Source organism: Penicillium paradoxum (assembly GCF_028828445.1).
Source record: "Penicillium paradoxum strain IBT 22861 chromosome Unknown utg000003l_segment0_segment0, whole genome shotgun sequence".
Lineage (NCBI taxonomy): Eukaryota > Fungi > Ascomycota > Eurotiomycetes > Eurotiales > Aspergillaceae > Penicillium > Penicillium paradoxum.
This window is the reverse complement of record NW_026643181.1, coordinates 3,788,841-3,805,634: the sequence shown is the minus strand read 5'-3', so window position 1 is coordinate 3,805,634 and position 16,794 is coordinate 3,788,841. Positions and strand designations below refer to the sequence as shown.

At 50.2% G+C, this 16,794-nt stretch overlaps 7 protein-coding genes across 7 annotated transcripts; 5 read left to right on the top strand and 2 right to left on the bottom strand.

Annotated features, from left to right (window-relative positions):
• Positions 1-90: 90 nt before the first annotated feature.
• On the bottom strand, positions 91-992 carry N7457_003259 (uncharacterized protein; the record flags this gene model as incomplete). Its single annotated transcript, XM_057174304.1, has 3 exons — positions 91-506; positions 562-720; positions 773-992. The coding sequence occupies 3 exons, from the start codon at positions 990-992 to the stop codon at positions 91-93; spliced, it is 795 nt and encodes a 264-aa protein (XP_057034455.1).
• Positions 993-1,263: 271 nt separating this feature from the next.
• N7457_003258 (glutaminyl-peptide cyclotransferase family protein) lies at positions 1,264-2,463 on the top strand (the record flags this gene model as incomplete). Its single annotated transcript, XM_057174303.1, has 1 exon — positions 1,264-2,463. One exon carries the CDS (start codon positions 1,264-1,266, stop codon positions 2,461-2,463), a length of 1,200 nt encoding a protein of 399 aa, XP_057034454.1.
• A 290-nt stretch (positions 2,464-2,753) lies between these two features.
• On the bottom strand, positions 2,754-3,804 carry N7457_003257 (YeeE/YedE family protein; the record flags this gene model as incomplete). Its single annotated transcript, XM_057174302.1, has 2 exons — positions 2,754-3,458; positions 3,517-3,804. The coding sequence occupies 2 exons, from the start codon at positions 3,802-3,804 to the stop codon at positions 2,754-2,756; spliced, it is 993 nt and encodes a 330-aa protein (XP_057034453.1).
• A 699-nt stretch (positions 3,805-4,503) lies between these two features.
• Positions 4,504-6,025, top strand: N7457_003256 (FAD-binding oxidoreductase; the record flags this gene model as incomplete). Its single annotated transcript, XM_057174301.1, has 2 exons — positions 4,504-4,762; positions 4,821-6,025. The coding sequence occupies 2 exons, from the start codon at positions 4,504-4,506 to the stop codon at positions 6,023-6,025; spliced, it is 1,464 nt and encodes a 487-aa protein (XP_057034452.1).
• Positions 6,026-6,630: 605 nt separating this feature from the next.
• Positions 6,631-8,111, top strand: N7457_003255 (uncharacterized protein; the record flags this gene model as incomplete). Its single annotated transcript, XM_057174300.1, has 3 exons — positions 6,631-7,188; positions 7,249-7,449; positions 7,512-8,111. 3 exons carry the CDS (start codon positions 6,631-6,633, stop codon positions 8,109-8,111), a joined length of 1,359 nt encoding a protein of 452 aa, XP_057034451.1.
• A 545-nt stretch (positions 8,112-8,656) lies between these two features.
• N7457_003254 (putative ABC bile acid transporter) lies at positions 8,657-13,559 on the top strand (the record flags this gene model as incomplete). The annotated part of the gene is made up of 4 exons (XM_057174299.1): positions 8,657-8,986; positions 9,067-10,167; positions 10,190-11,689; positions 11,757-13,559. 4 exons carry the CDS (start codon positions 8,657-8,659, stop codon positions 13,557-13,559), a joined length of 4,734 nt encoding a protein of 1,577 aa, XP_057034450.1.
• A 720-nt stretch (positions 13,560-14,279) lies between these two features.
• N7457_003253 (aspartate--tRNA ligase MSD1) lies at positions 14,280-16,452 on the top strand (the record flags this gene model as incomplete). Its single annotated transcript, XM_057174298.1, has 3 exons — positions 14,280-14,490; positions 14,553-15,271; positions 15,334-16,452. The coding sequence occupies 3 exons, from the start codon at positions 14,280-14,282 to the stop codon at positions 16,450-16,452; spliced, it is 2,049 nt and encodes a 682-aa protein (XP_057034449.1).
• Between the last annotated feature and the right edge of the window lie 342 nt (positions 16,453-16,794).

The following is a 16,794-nucleotide window of genomic DNA, read 5'->3' as shown; positions in this document are numbered from 1 at the left end:
TAGGTGGATATAATAAAAGACCAAGTATATGCAATAGCATCACAGTTTGAATGAATGCAACCAGTGGCTAACTCAAAGCTGTACGATTGATTAGCGTGGCTGCGGCTTGGCTTTCTGGATCTGCTGGTAAATCGAATTCCATAATTCAGGGAAGAAGGCTGAGGTCTGTCGGCCCGGTTTGCTATGCGCTCCAGTATAAAACTGAACAGGAGCTTTCCCCTGCCACCATCGTTGCGGCGAAGGGTTTAAGTTCTGGAATGTGACAGGCCGCAAGGCATCCTTAACTGGGACAAGGTCTCCCACACGCACAGCGGTCTGCCGAGGAATTGTGTTGAACCGCATGCTAGTGAGATACAGCACGGCTGTCGGAGGCAGTTCCTTTGCATACTGAGCAGCAGCTTCACGTGACTTTCTCGCGAAGGCGGGCAGGGCCAGGTGGATGAAATTCACGTACGGCGCGGCAGTATACGAGACAAATAGCATTGGCAGGGCACCAGCGGCAATCACTAATAGTGGAATCAGTATTGACGCTCGGGGGATACGACGTGGAATGTAGCTTACCCGCGGGTGTGCTGTACCAAGGGTAATCAGCGACGGAGCATGCCGGTGCAACGATCAGACATGCTGCTCCAAAGAGAAGCACTGTGGTGATCCGGAGTGTTCCCAGAAAGATAGCTCTGCCAGTGCCTCCATAGTAGACCAGGATCCGTTCGGGTGGACCTGCAACTCTAGCTCAGCACACGCATTTTATAACCGCTGGTGTTTGTGTTACCTGTCCTAATGCTTGTTCTTGGCTGTGTGGTGGTCCTTGTGACTGGAGAGCGCGCAATAGGAACCGATTCCTTTGATTTAGGTAGTGGTGAAAGGTGCTTCTGAGATGGCCGAGGGATTTGCGACTTGTACCGGACCCAGACACTCCTTCGAAGGCTTTGCTGGGCACATTGCGGCAGCTTCGTGCGCAAGTGAGGGTGAAGCAAAATCTGCAGGCGCATTTTAGCTGTGGGTTGGGCGTTAAGTCGGGATCTGGACGTTGATCGACTCCGATAAATCAGCGCCGATCATCCGGCAAAAGGTGACCGCCTTGCCTTCCGCTCGGTCTGTTTAGGTTGCGCGACGCTGACCCCTGCCAGCTTGGACGCAGTCTTGTTTGATCCCTTACCCTATCAGTATTGCTGAGTGCCTGGCTCGACTAGGCTTCAATCCTTTCCGACTGTCGCTTTGATGCAAGTCATGAGCCGTTAGCGTGTGCTTCTCTTCAACGCCATGTCTCCGGCTTATCGCAGCCCACCGGGCGTTGTGTCACTTTGGCTAGGCCTCCTTATTATCCTACTGTCATGCGTAAATGCGTATGAGAAAATATCAGATGAGACTCTGACCGCTCTATCACGGCCGCAGAACGACTTTGACATTCACAATGGCGCACTGTTGTCACCTATACTAAGGACCCGCGTTCCTGGCACCCCCGGCTCCACCGCAGTGCTCAATCACTTTGCTGATTTCTTTCGAACCACATTGCCTAAATGGAAAATTGAGATCCATAACTCTACATCCAAAACACCACTTTCAAAGGGGAAGGAGGTGCCTTTTCGAAACTTCATCGCTACTCGCGATCCTCCTTGGGCTTCGGTTGGAGACGTCAACCGGTTGACTCTTGTCGCCCATTATGACAGCAAGGTGGCGCCCGAAGGCTTCATCGGAGGGATTGATAGTGCAGCGCCATGTGCCATGATTATGCATGCTATGCGCAGTATCGATGGCGCGCTGGAGAAGAAATGGTCTGCATTGAAGGAGCAGGGACTATATGAGTTCCTCGACGAGGCACAGGGTCTCCAGGTCATTTTTCTGGATGGCGAAGAAGCTTTCAAAGAGTGGACTGCCACGGATTCTCTTTACGGGGCTCGCGCGCTGGCTACACATTGGGATGACCAATTCTACCCTGCGATGTCGGAATTCAAGACTCCTTTGTCCTCAATCTCTCTTTTCGTTCTTTTGGATCTACTAGGTTCAAAATCTCCGACAATTCACTCTTATTACCCGACCACTCACTGGGCTTACCAAAACCTGGGTGCTCTTGAAAAGCGATTCAAGTCACTAAAGCAATTCAAAACAGCCGCGGCCGATCCTTGGTTTGTGGATACTGAAAAGGATGGACACAAAATTTTGGCTTTGGGGGGTATTCAAGATGACCACCTTCCCTTCCTCGCAAAGGGGGTTGAGATCCTCCATCTCATCGACTATAGTCCCTTCAAAGGATTTCCATCTGTTTGGCATACAATCGACGACGATGGCGAACATCTTGATTTAGATACTGTCGAAGACTGGAGCATGCTGGTTACTGCTTTTGCTGCTGAGTGGATGGGGCTAGAAGGTTACTTCGACCACTCATCTACCCCTAACGCACGCAGTGACGAAGACTCTACTGAGTTGGAGGCGATTCGCTTGGATAGGAAGACTGAGTTGTAAGCCATTCCTCCTTTACTGACCTCGTCGATGTTTTTTGTCTTCTGTCTCGCATTTCCCCACTGTTATATACCCAATCCATTTATTCAACGGCCAATATCATCTATTCTCTTTCGAACCAACTACGTACATATTACATGGCATTATTTCCCTCGCTAATCAAATCTCGGATGCAGCTTTTGAGACACCTCATATTGCGTTCGCCCCATCGAGTCTGATACGTTCAAGTCAAAGCTTGAATAAGTCAACGAAGAATTGAATTTCTATGTCCATAATGTACAGATAACATCCCCTTAGAAAAGGTTACCCAACATGTATCCAGCCATTGTCACCAATCCCCAGGTTGGTTGCAGGACTGTACGCAGAATTGCAGGACCTGGGCAAACTCCTTTCAGTCCCCAAGCTAGCCCGAACGACGCAGCACCAGCAACAAATCGCCAGTCAATATCGGCCACTGTTGCTGTTGGAAGTCGCCATTTCTCAGCGAGGGTAGGCTTTGCAAGAGGCTTTCCTTTTTCACGTTCTTGACCTGGTTTCCCAGTCAAGAAGGTGAAAAGTGAAGGTCCAATCCCAAACAAAATGATCAACGCCAACGACGGATCAAATCGAGATGGGTCAGTCAAAAAGGCAAAGAATCCGAGCACTTTGGCCGAATTTGCCATACCGGAGATCAACAGACCTAGGCCAAACTCCAACCCTGCCACATAGGAAAAGGCGACTCGGGACTCCTCCGACCGACGGGCGTTTCGCGGGACAATAATGAAGTTGGTGATAGCCGCCAGCAGGACTGCCCCGGTCATGAACCCTAACTCTGATCCCGATGGATAAACGGGTGTATAGCACGGTGTTGAGCCACAAGATGGCATGTTAGCTCCTCCCTCGACAAAGTTGGCCGTGAGCAAGGCAGTTGTGAAGAAGACAGCGGTTGCAATCAGCGAGCGGGGCGAGAGACGGGAAAGACCACACAGCATGTGTCCGGAGGTACAGCCTCGGCCGTTCTGTATTCACATAGTCAGCTTGGGTTTTGCCTTACAAATCATATCCGATGCTCCCTACCTTTGTGCCCCATCCCAATAAGAAGCCCACTCCCAAGGTGGCAACAGCAGAACCCCAGGACTGCGGAGGTGCCGGATAGTTTGGAATCAGTGATGGCGCCAGCAGATATACTGGGATGATGCTGGATACCAATCCAGCGATGATTGGCACATTGTCACGGCTCGGGTTGAAGGCGCATCCGGATAGGAGAGAAGAGATACCGAAGACAGCGCCGTTGTGTACAAGCAGGCCCGAGGAGCCTTGGAATAGCAACAGTGCGCCTAGCGTGGTGTGAATTGGGGTGAACATGATGTTGAATGCTCCTTTAGTCGTCGAGTCCGCTTTATTAAAGTTTGCTCCCTGATGTCATTAGCGTCCGGGGTTTAGTGGAGATCCAGCAACGACAGCAGAAGCAAAGAATGACGGTGAAAAATAGAACTGATTTCTCGTAGAGATTGAACTGAACCAGATGTAAAGGAATGAAGCATCTAGATATAGGGGGCAAGGTAGGGTTTTGCACATTCTTCCAGCGGATTGCCGGATCGGGGACCATTAACGTCTGATGGCGAATGGTGGTCCCCGAGGCCTTTCTGTCGGCCTTTCTCTCGGCCTCTTGGTATTGGTCCTTCAAGTTGATTGGCTCACTCTTTCATGCTTAATTTTGACACACTTCATGTATATGCATCTCATGCCCTAATTACTCCGGTTACACCAGTCCCTGCGTGCACCTGCAGGACAGGACATTTTGAGACATGCTAATCAGATCAGGAGATCTCCGGAATAGTATCACCAACAGTCTGAATGTAACAAATGTGCAACCGACGAGATCAAAATATGAACAGCAGACCTGAGCACCATTCTGGCTCGTGAAGAAGTCGCGATCAAGGTCCTTCCATATGTTGGACAGCCCATTAGTTGGGTCCCTTACATGAAGTCCAACTCTTCCAACTTCCTTCTACTTGTCCATATTGGAACATCAAACTTGAATCACTGCTGTTTTTCTTTGAAATGGGTAACACAGCTAGTGTCGCGGGCCGTGACTGCTTCATGGCTGCTGTGGGAGGGGATCCTAATCTGGCTGCGTTTCGTGGCGATCTGTTGTATGAATTTCGGGCCTTGCCGTCCTACAACCTCGCGATTCCTGTCATTCCTGAGGTCATCACCTATCCCAAGAATACGACGCAGGTTGCTGAGATTGTGCGCTGTGCCGTGGAGGAGAAATATCGGGTGCAAGCTTACAGTGGCGGTCATAGCTATGGCAACTATGGTACAACCCCGTTCAAGTCTAAAACCCTCCGATTACTAAAGCAAATATGCGATTGTAGGTCTGGGGGGTACTGATGGCCATGTTGTCATCGACCTGAAAAACTTCCAGCAATTCTCCATGGATCCGGATACCCACATTGCCACGGTTGGAGCAGGTACAAACTTGGGTGACCTCCAGAACCGTCTTTTGCATGCGGGTGGTAGAGCGATGGCACATGGATCTTGTCCACAAGTCGGCGTGGGTGGTCATTTCACTATCGGTGGATTGGGTCTCATGTCACGACAATGGGGAACGTCGCTGGATCATGTGGTGGAGGCTGAAGTAGTCCTGGCCAATTCCAGCGTTGTGACGGCCTCGGACACCCAAAACCAAGATATCTTCTGGGCTATCAAGGGTGCAGCTGCCAGTTTTGGAATCGTCACTCAATTCAAAGTTCGCACACATGAAGTTCCTAAGGCTGCTATCCAATACACATATACATTCAGCCAAGGAGACATATTGGACAAAGTGAAATTGTTCCAAGCCTGGCAGTCTCTGGTCGCAAAGCCTAATATTACGCGCAACTTTTCCACCGAACTCACCATCTTCCAAGACGGTATCGTGATCATGGGTAGTTTCCTCGGTACCCGAGAGGAGTTCCAAGAATTCCAGCATGAGAACGGTCTCCCAATTGAAAGTATGGGCAATGTGGCATACATCACGAACTGGCTAGCCTTAGTGGCTAATTCCGCTGAGAACTACCTGATCTCACTCGCTGGCGGCCTACTCACATCGTTCTATTCCAAGTCATTGTCGTTTACCGCTGATCAGATGTTTACCGAGCGGGATCTTGTCACTTTCTTCACTTATCTCGACACCGCACCAAAGGGAACTCAGACCTGGTGGGTCATTTTTGACATGGAGGGTGGTGCGATCAACGATGTTCCCATGAATGCCACATCCTTCGTGCACCGCGATGCTGTCATGTGGATGCAATCCTATTCCGTCGTCGGGTTCGAACCTCCTGGATTCATCGCACGGAGGTTCCTCAATCGCTTGCATCAAGTCGTGTTAGAAAACCGTCCAGCGGGTCCTATGCGTGCCTATCCGGGATATGTTGATCCTTATCTCAAGAATGGCCAGATGGCGTACTGGGGCTCCAATCTTGAACGTCTTCAAAGTATCAAAACGCTTGTCGATCCGAGAGATATTTTCCACAACCCGCAGAGTGTGCCTGTGAATCCAATCACCAATCGGCGTGACTTGCAGCTTCAAGATGTCTAGTCATTCCCAGACGATCATCACAGTTACTATTGCTGGGAGATTACTATTGCTGGGAGAGAAGATCAGGTGGCAGATTGACATGCTTTAGTGGCACCATCGCAGGACCATATCCATACTTTTGTTGGTATCAATTCTGCTATATTCCATATAACTAGTTTGAAATTCACATCAAGTTTGACATTACATCACGCTTGTGAGCGTTCATATTATATGGAAGGTCTATGTTGTAGGGAGGAAATATATAACGTGCAAGGACGAAGAGAGTTGATGGCTTGCTTCAGAATTTGTTTTACGGTCTTCTCAGAATTCACTCCCACAGCATCCTTCTCGTCCCCCTCCACATACCTAGGTGCATTATTGCTATATTATGTATCGCAGGCCTTTTCTATACAGTTCAACGTCGTCTTTTACCCGACGTCATTGGCCTCAACTTCGATGCCTTCATTAGTAAGCTATCTGCGACCGATCCCGAGACGACATCAACAGCTGCTCGGCTTGCCTCACAGAAACATTTGAAACCAATAAGCCGAATGATTGAAGTGATAGATGTGCCTATCATCTGCTCCTATCCGTGAGATAGACCCACTCCGGTTAGCTTGGAGATCATGAAACGCTCCTACAGCCCGGAGAGTAGACCAGAGCACGATCTGGAAGAACACATTCCGCAGAATGAACAGCGGCCAATACTCCTTAGCCTAATTGAACCTGTTTCTCCTCCACCTACAAGAATATGCATTGAACAGGCCAATGGTGGAGACAGAGGAGACAGAGGAGACACGGACACACTTCCGTCGAACGCACCACAACCAGATTCTTCAGCCAGTCTTGCTGCTATTGAGGCAGGACAAGTGGAAGTGATCGACCATCTGGGCACGATCTCCGCAAGGCTGAAAGCATTCATTCGCTCATTTCCGAATCAACCAACAATACAGCTACCCATCACGGAATGGATGGATCTATACAAACGGAACGAGCACCCAGAAGGCCGTCATTTTGTCATCCATCAACATGATCACCCCATCGCGGGGCCTCACTATGACCTTCGATTACAATTCTCGGAGACAAGCTCCGTTAGTTGGTCAGTTATGTATGGGATGCCCGGGGATCCCAATAGCCAGCGATTGAACCGCAATGCGACCGAGACTCGCATCCATTGTTTATGGGTAGGTCGTTTTATTGGCTGCGACAGACGGGTGTGATTGCAAGCGCTAAATTCTTTGCAGAATCATCTGATTGAGACAGCCTCGCACAAAACTGGGAGTCTGATTATCTGGGATACAGGAGAATATGAAATCCTACCTTACCAGATGGGTCCATCTGGACCTGAGACCGATGACTCGCGATCAGAGATCTCTCAAGATAGCCATGTTACCGCGGAAGAGCGGATCTCAGATAGTGCGAAGTTGCGAGAAGCTTTTCAGAATGTAGGTACATCCCTGTCGAACATGAAACCAAGGGCCTCATTCTCTGACACTGAGCCCATAAGCGCAAAATACGACTTCGACTGCATGGAACCCGCCTGCCAAAGAATTACACTATTATAATGCGGATGGATAAAACAACTGATTTCGCGAGGCCAATCCGTGAAGGTCCCAAGCGACGCCGTCGACACCCATATAAACGGACGGTGCCACGAGCATCGTCTACATCAGACTCGGAATCCCCCTCGCCGTCACCGAAAGAAAGAGGATCAACGCCACCCAATCGATCTCGATATGGAATTCAATCCGAGGCTAAACATGCAGACAATACTTATACCGCCGACCTCGAGATCCAACGAAACAACGCCTACCCCGGGTCAAGCAATACAATAGGCTCAATCCATCAACGGCGGTGGTATCTCAGTCTTGACCGGGAATCCTCCGGGTTTGAACGTACAACATCACCAAGTAATGAGACTGGATCGAAAAGAAAGAAAAAAGCATGGACTCGGAGACCCGTCGGACATGGATTCGAGCCTTTCTACGTGCACGGGCCGGAGGTTGAGCGGAGCGTGGTAACGGCGCGCTTGGGGCGCGATGTCTTGGAGGACGAGGGCGTCGAGGAGTTTGTGCCGAGACGCGGGTGGAGGCCGGTCCTGCATTAGATGAACACAAGCTATACAACTAAGAACTAGACGTGCCTTTTGGGAAGAGTGTGGAAAGTGTATCTATCGATCTATGGCCGTCGCTAGGAGCGTTGCTACTCGTCGCCATTCCTCGCCCCGTGCTTTTCAGCTTCTATCGGCACCGTGATCAACTGATCTCGGACTTCGGAGTTGGCTTCCACATGGGTTTACAGGTCGCCATGCACATGTTCCCCATTGGGGCTGTCGATTCTGGCCTATTTCGGTGCCCGCCTTTCCGATACGAGCAGGGAATGGCTGCATTGCATAAGATGTGACTCAGGTCAATTTCCGGGTAAAATTAATCTGACAGTTAGGATACAGGTATTCCGTATTTTCTCTGAGTCACTTGGATTCTAAGAACTGTTCCCCGCTCGTTACGTGCATCGGGGCTTGCGCTAGGGTTTCTATGGAGTAAGCGCATTCGTGATAGTCCGAGTCGATAGCGCATACGGAGTACTTCGTCTTTCTTTCTTTCTTTCTTTCTTTCCTTTTTTTTTCCTTTTTTCTGTCTGTCGATATGAAGGATGGCTTTCTTCTCGCCATTCATGACAAGCTCTATAGCCTTGTCGCTGGCTGCGTTGGATAGTATTCCTGCTATTCAGAGCATCGTCAACCGCATCACCCGAGCTCGTGACTACGAGCCGATCGAGTTGGCCAGAGATGTCTATCGCGACGAAGATGGCGAGGCGACCGAGGAATCCCTCCGAGCATTCTCGGACAAATGGCAAAGAATCGCCATTGCCCTATTCTCTCTAACTGGGTTATTATTGACTCTCGCATTGGCTGTTCTTTCAACATTGAAAACTGGAGTCACCGATGCTACACCGTTGGCGTGGTTACAGTTCGGGGTCTGGGTGCGTAGAAATCCCGACAAAGGATGCATAACCGTATGATCTGGAATAAGCTGATTGTCAATTTTTATTCCCATTTCTAGGTTTTGCTTGCTATTCAGGCCGTTGCGTTCTTTACTGAACCCCGACCGACAAGCCGATATACTCTCGGCCTATTCGCTTTCTGGGGGAGTACCATCGCCATCGTGGTTCCGGGCATCGAACTAGGTACTCTGGTGTTTTCTCGGCTCTCCCATCCTCGTGGAAGAGTTTCAGTTGCTCTGCAGGTGGCTCAGATTGCCAGTACTGCGCTTCGTGGCTTGTTCTGTGTCCTGTTACCGCGTCGCCCAGATGTTTACCACGAAGGTAAGCTGGTTGAACAGGAATTTTCAGTTTCTCTACTCAGCCGCTTCACTTTTAGCTGGGCCAGTGAGTTGTTGAATCATGCAAAGAAATACAATGCCATGGAACTGGACGACATTCCCAAGCTCACGGCATCGAAGCGTGCTGGGTTTCTCCGCCAAAAGTTCGAAAGTGCTAAAAAGGGTCGAAAGATGTGGAAGGCGGTTATCGCAGCGCATTTTGGGGACCTGGTCCTTCAAATATCGCTTTGTGTGCTGGTTTGCTTCCTAAGCTTTGGTCCTCAAATTGCATTGTTCCAAATCTTGAAGACCCTTGAACTGCGCGATACCCCATATTGGAATGCCGCAGCATCGTATCTCTGGGTTCTGGCCCTGGGTGGGCTGATGTTCCTTGGATCAAGTATAGAAGCCCAGCTATATTGGCTAGTCTACTCTAGACTTGCAGTGCCAATCTACGCAGAGCTTTCAGCTGTCGTCTTTGCCAAGGCCATGCGTCGGAAGGATGTGAAGCATACAAAGAAGTCCACCACGGCTGATGGCTCTGATGCTTCCAGCAAAGGGTCCACGTCAGCCGAAACTGAGGTCGATGAAGATGATGAGAATGCGTTGAAGAAGAGTCGGCAGAGTATCATCAACCATGCGGCCGTAGACGCTCGTCGCATAACCGACTTTACTGCTCTAAACTACATTATTCCACAGGCAGTACTCAGAATTATCATCGGCGCCACCTTTTTGGTTCAGATTCTTGGCTGGCGTAGTGCCTTTGCTGGCCTTTCTATCGCTGTTCTTGTCACGCCATTGAACATCTACGCCGCGAAAAAAATATTCAAACGCCCAAGACCGGTTGATGAAATTCCGTGATCAGAAGCTGGCAATCGTGACAGAAGTGCTGCAAGGCATCCGGCAAATCAAGTTCTCAGCCTTGGAGGAGCAATGGGAGCAGCGTGTCCGGCAAACACGAGAGACAGAGCTTGGCGCGTTGTGGGCTTCTTTCATTGCTGATCTTGGCCTGCTTGCGATTTGGATTCTGGGCCCTGTCGGATTGTCAGCTGTTTCCTTGACCACATATGCCATTATCCACGGGGGATTATCGCCTTCTGTGGCTTTCACGGCCATGTCAGTGTTCTCTTCTCTCGAGATGGCGCTCGCTGTTATACCAGAACTCATGTCAATGGGTCTAGAAGCAAAAGTTAGCGCAGAGCGTATCGATAAATTCCTTGCTACACCCGAAAAGATCGTCAATACCGTTCCCGCTGATCATATCGCCTTTGAGGAAGTGTCTGTTGCATGGCCCACAGAAGAAGGAGAGCCTCAAGATTCCGATGAGACTTTCGCCCTGCGCGAGCTGACCTTGAAGTTCCCTCCAAAGTGCTTGAGCGTAGTATCGGGTCGAACTGGCTCTGGAAAGAGCCTGCTTTTGTCGGCTATCTTGGGCGAATGTGATATCCTCGCGGGTACACTCAAAGTACCCGTTCCACCTCCTATTACAGACCGTTATGACCACCTTGCAACGAAGGCAAATTGGATCATTGACTCAGCCATTGCCTATGTTGCTCAGATCCCATGGATAGAAAATGCGACTATCAAAGCGAACATCCTATTTGGACTCCCAGATGATCCAGAGCGCTATAAAAAGGTCCTCTTTGCTTGTTCTTTGGAGAAAGACTTTGAGATGATGCCAGACGGCGACTTGACCGATATTGGTGCAAATGGCGTCAACATGAGCGGTGGTCAACGTTGGCGCGTCTCCTTTGCCCGAGCATTGTACTCTAGGGCGGGTATACTGATCATGGATGACATCTTCAGCGCTCTTGATGCTCACACAGGTCGTCACGTCTTCGAGCACGCTCTTACCGGGGAACTTGGCCAGAACCGAACTCGTATCTTGGTCACTCACCATGTTGCCTTGTGTCTTCCTCGGACGGATTACTCCGTGCTATTAGAAAACGGTCGCATCAAATACGCCGGTACCATTGATGAACTGAAGGCATCACGTCACTTGGAAGATATCCTTCGCGAGGAACAAGCCGCCGAAGAGGCGGATCATCTAGTTGATGGAGATGATAATGAATTCCTCAATGACGAAGAGACAACTCTTCAAAAGGTCATCTCGAATACCCCCCGCCGGAGAGCCAGCGCGGCTGCCAACGGGCACAATCATAACGGAAATGGAACTACTCCTGCACAATCGGGGACTGCGCAGCAGGGATCTACGCCGAAGAAGTTCGTTGAAGACGAAAAGAGGGAAACTGGTTCGGTGCGGCTGTCAGTGTACCTTGCTTTCTTGAACAAAGGTGGTTCGGTAGCCTTCTGGCTACTGACGATCTCTGTCTTCTTGCTATTTTCATGTCTCATGATCGGACGTGTAAGTTTATGGACCTTCAGTTCCTTCCTATGGGTTTGCGGTTAGTTCTAATGGTTATTTCCGACAGGCATGGTGGATGAATATCTGGACAGGTTCATCTTCCAATACACGAGCGCACCCCGAGCAATACGATGTGTTGTTTCAGCATACCATGCAACCGACTGCACCAGTTCCACAAGATGACGACCTCTTCATGTATCTTGGAGTCTATATTGCCATCTCGGTCACAGCATGCATAATCGGGACAGTTCGCTATTACTTCACTCTTTTAGCAGCAGTTCGGGCGTCGAGGAACCTGTTCAATGGCTTGATTTATAGTATTCTTCGCGCACCACTCCGATGGCTGGACACAGTTCCATTGGGAAGAATCCTCAACCGCTTCACAGCTGATTTCCATGCTATTGATTCACGAATTGGATACGATATCGGGTTCTTCGTGAACAAGATGCTAGAGGTTTTCGCAGTCATGATTGCGGGAATGCTTGTCGACTGGATGGTCATTATGTTTGCCCTGATCCTGCTGGCCATATGTTTGAAACTGGCCGTAGTCTATCTAGCGGGTGCCCGTCAAATCAAACGTCTTGAGAGCACCGCAAAAAGTCCCGTGTTTGAGCAGTTCGGTTCCAGCCTCGCTGGCCTGATTACGATTCGCGCTTTCAGCAAACCAGACACCTATATTGAGATCATATACCACAAGGTCAATCGCCATGCACAGGCATGGTGGAATTTATGGGTGTTCAATCGCTGGCTCGCGTTCCGAATGAATGTCGTCGGCGCTATCTTCTCAACTGTCACTGCCGCTCTTGTGATCTATCTCCCAGGCATCAGCGCTTCCCTTGCCGGCTTTGCTCTGAGCTTTGCGTTGCAGTATAATTCAGCAATCACGATGGCACTGCGGCAATATGCTAACATCGAATTGAACATGAACGCCACAGAGCGTGTTCTCGAGTATTCCAATATTGAGATCGAGAACCAAGGAGGGGCCGATGCACCCGCGGCTTGGCCTACAGAAGGCAATCTCGAGGTCCACGATCTTGTAGTAGGCTACGCACCAGATCTACCACCTGTCTTAAACGGACTCAGCTTCACGGTCGAGAAAAACCAGCGCGTGGGCGTCGTCGGACGCACCGGTGCAGGCAAGTCTTCGTTGACACTTGCACTTTTCCGATTCCTGGAAGCACGCTCAGGCCAAATCTTCATCGACGGACTTGATATCTCCAAGATCAAACTCCACGACCTCCGCAGCCGACTTGCTATCATCCCACAAGACCCGGTTCTATTCTCTGGTACTGTGCGGTCAAATCTAGACCCGTTCGATGAATACAGCGACAAGGAGCTTTACGATGCGCTGGCACGCGTGCGACTCATTTCTGAGGCCGATGACGACCAGCTCACCCTGACGTCGCAGACTACCGCGCCTCATCAGATCAGCGAAACGGGAACCACGACACCAAATACAGTCCAGAAAACCAACTCTAATGTCTTCACCTCTCTTTCCGCGACAATCTCCGAGGGCGGCCTCAACTTCTCTCAAGGACAGCGCCAGCTTCTTTGTCTCGCACGTGCTATTGTTTCGCGGCCCAAAATTATGGTTCTGGATGAGGCGACGTCCGCTGTTGATATGGAGACCGATGCGTTGATTCAGCAGTCTATTCGCGCGGAATTCGGTCGTAATGCTACTACGCTACTAGTCATTGCTCACCGGCTCAGTACAATCGCGGACTTTGATCGCATTCTTGTTATGGATGCTGGAAAGGCAGCTGAGTTTGGATCGCCGAGGGATCTTATGGGGATTGAGGGCGGCGTGTTTAAGAATCTTGTTGAGAACAGTGGGGAGAAGGATGTGCTGGAAAAAATGATCTTTGAGTAGAAAGTGAAGCAATGCATATATAGCGCGAGATTGGGAGAGTTACGTTGAGGTTGTTTTTGTATAGATTACTTTCAAGCTGGATGATATGCTTATTTCAAAATATATCAATTCGATTCGGAATTTGATCGAGTCATATGGAGGTAGCTAGATAGATTCGGATATAAGAGCCAGAACAGAGGACATTAGTCATAGAGGCGTCGTTCCCAACACCCGTCTAACATCCATCTCTTCCCGCTTTGAGGATAACCCTCAACCCCATTGCGCAAAGCCAATGGGGACACCTTCAAGTCTTGTAAATTGGATCAGAGATGCCTTCATCGCGTCCGTTGTGTAAACAAGGTTGGTATGCCGAACGCATATATCACAAACCCTCCCCTCGAGTCGTACAGCCCTTAAGCTCTCCGAAGAAAGAGAGCCGCACGTCTCAGAGGGAAGCGACTGTCTCATATATAACACACTAGGCTTTCATCATTCTGGAAAACAGTCAGTACAAACGATCAAAAAACGTGACGCCCATAGGGCTGGAAACAGTGATACTCACAAGTATAAAACTTGGAAGGATGAAGAAGAAAGGAAAAGTGAAAATCCCGCGGCTTTTATTTCTGCGGCCGCTAGTCCGCTTCCAGGGCGGAGTCGCTTTCTGCCGGTTTTTCCATCGTCAGATCATTCGGACTGACTCGCTTGCTCTGGGACTTCAATTGCACTCTTTACAATTGAAATATGCCGATGGCTGCGATGCAGCTCCGCGCTTTGCGGCTGAGGTCTAGCTACATCGAGATATCAAATATACTTCGAGGCCGATCGGTGGCTTGGCACGGACAATGCTATAACCCCGTTCAGACGCCGCGGCATTTCCATGCTCGGGCGTGTCTGCGACAGGAGGAGCCTCCTAAACAGCTTCCTGCTTTTTTGGAGGCTTATAAGCGGGCTGGTATGCGGGTCACTTTTGTTGGATCCTTGGGGGAAACCTGGCTAATATATAATGTCTTATAGTGGACTTCCCTCCTGCCACACATGACTTCGAAACGTTCTTCGCACAGGCTGAGCCAAACACGCAAGTAGTTCTACACGGATACCTTGGGAACCGCGCAGATCTATCAAAGAAACTATCTTTCGTGCGGTTATCTGATCCCACCCTGCAACACAGCCTGCAAGTCGTCGCATTCGCCAAGAACGATGCCTTCGAGCAATTGAAGACTGTGAATGCGAACAGCCCCGTCGCTGTCCGCGGAACAGTCCAAAAGAAGAAGGTCAAACCATCAGAGGCAGAGACCACACCAGCCTCGGACCTATGGGAGCTCGCACTGGAAGAGATCCATCCTCTCAACGACTTCCCCAAGGAAATAATTATGACACCCGAAACGGTGTTCCCACCCGAGCAGCGATATCTGCAACTGCGTTCGGATGAAGAGTTGCGCGAAGCATTACGGTTCCGCGCACGCGCGCATAATCTCTGCAAGAAGGAATTGGAGGAGCAGTCCCGACCGCCGTTTGTGGAGATTGAGACTCCGCTCTTGTTCAAGTCTACACCGGAAGGCGCAAGGGAGTTTATTGTGCCTACTCGGAGGGAGGGATTGGCTTATGCTTTGCCGCAGAGTCCCCAGCAGTACAAGCAGATTCTCATGGCTAGTGGTTTGCCGAGGTATTATCAGTTTGCGCGCTGCTTCCGGGATGAGGATTTGCGGGCTGATCGACAGCCTGAATTTACTCAGGTATGAATTACCCTCTTAGTGGGGGAGTTGATAGTTGATAATTGCTGACCCAATATGTCTAGCTTGATATGGAAATGTCTTTCGCGACGGGCGACGATGTTATGCGCACCGTGGAAGGAGTCATTCGCCGACTTTGGTCGACATTGATGAAAGACCCTGCTCCAGAGGGCCCATTCCGCAAGGTTCCGTATCAGGAAGTCATGGCCAAATATGGCTCTGACAAGCCAGACACAAGATATGGAATGGAAATCATCCGACTTGATCATGCTCTTCCAGTGGATCTGATCGACAAGATCTCTGACCTTGACGATCCTATTGTGGAGGCTTTCAAGTTTGAAGGCAATGACAACGATCCCGCTGAAACTCACAAGTTCATCACCCAGTTCCTCGACTCTCCCGCAGGTGCTCCATTCATCAACAACCCAGATGGCGGCCCAGGCGTCTTCATCTATAATGGCAAGCAGCCCCTTTGCGGACTCCAGCCCTTCGGTTTCGAAGCTGCCGAGCAACTCGAGGACCGGTTGGACCCAGACCACGGTGACCTGATCATTCTGCAAGCACGTCCCCGTGCTCCATTCTCAGGGGGCTCAACCCCCATGGGCGATCTCCGCCGTGCATTGCACGCTGCCTCCGTCTCAACGGGTTTCAAGCCTGCCCCTACAGGATTTGACTTCCTCTGGGTCGTCGACTTCCCTCTTTTCTCCCCCTCTTCAGACTCAGAGCCCGGCCAGGGCGGCGCAGCAGGCTTCTCCTCCACACACCATCCCTTCACCGCACCCAAGACCCCCGCTGATGTCGATCTTCTCCTGACAGACCCCACCCAGGCGGTGGCCGATCACTACGATTTGGTCGTGAACGGCGTTGAGCTGGGTGGCGGCAGTCGCCGTATCCACGATGCAGCAGTACAGGAATTCATTTTCCGGGATATTCTTCAGATGCCAGCTGAGCGGTTGGCCGACTTCTCGCATCTGCTCGATGCCCTCCGCTCTGGCTGTCCGCCCCATGCGGGACTCGCGCTGGGCTTTGACAGACTTGTTGCTGTCATGCTAGGCAAAGAATCCGTGCGTGATGTGATTGCGTTCCCGAAGACTGGCAAGGGTGGTGACGATGCCATGGTTGGCGCCCCGAGCCCTATGACCGAGGAGGCTTTGCAGACCTACCACCTCAAATTGAGGAAGTAAGCTGTAGCTGGTGCCGGAGCTAACGATTGTATATCACATTGTCCTCGCTGAGGATCTATTCTGTACTATACCGATGTACTATACCCAAGTTCTCATATGCATTTGCCTATGACCTTATGACATTATTCTCTCCTCTACATTAAACCGATCGAACTGTAGGTAACATAGAACAATGCGATCCGATTCAATCTAAAACATCTACCAGATTACAAGTTCTTTTCATACTGAAAGCAGATAACAAATGTATTTTTAGTGTGGACAAGTTGTACAATTTCGGTCCACATAATTTAAATGGCAGTTAAAGCACAACCCCAAACGCCTCACGTTCCCTCAGCTTCAACT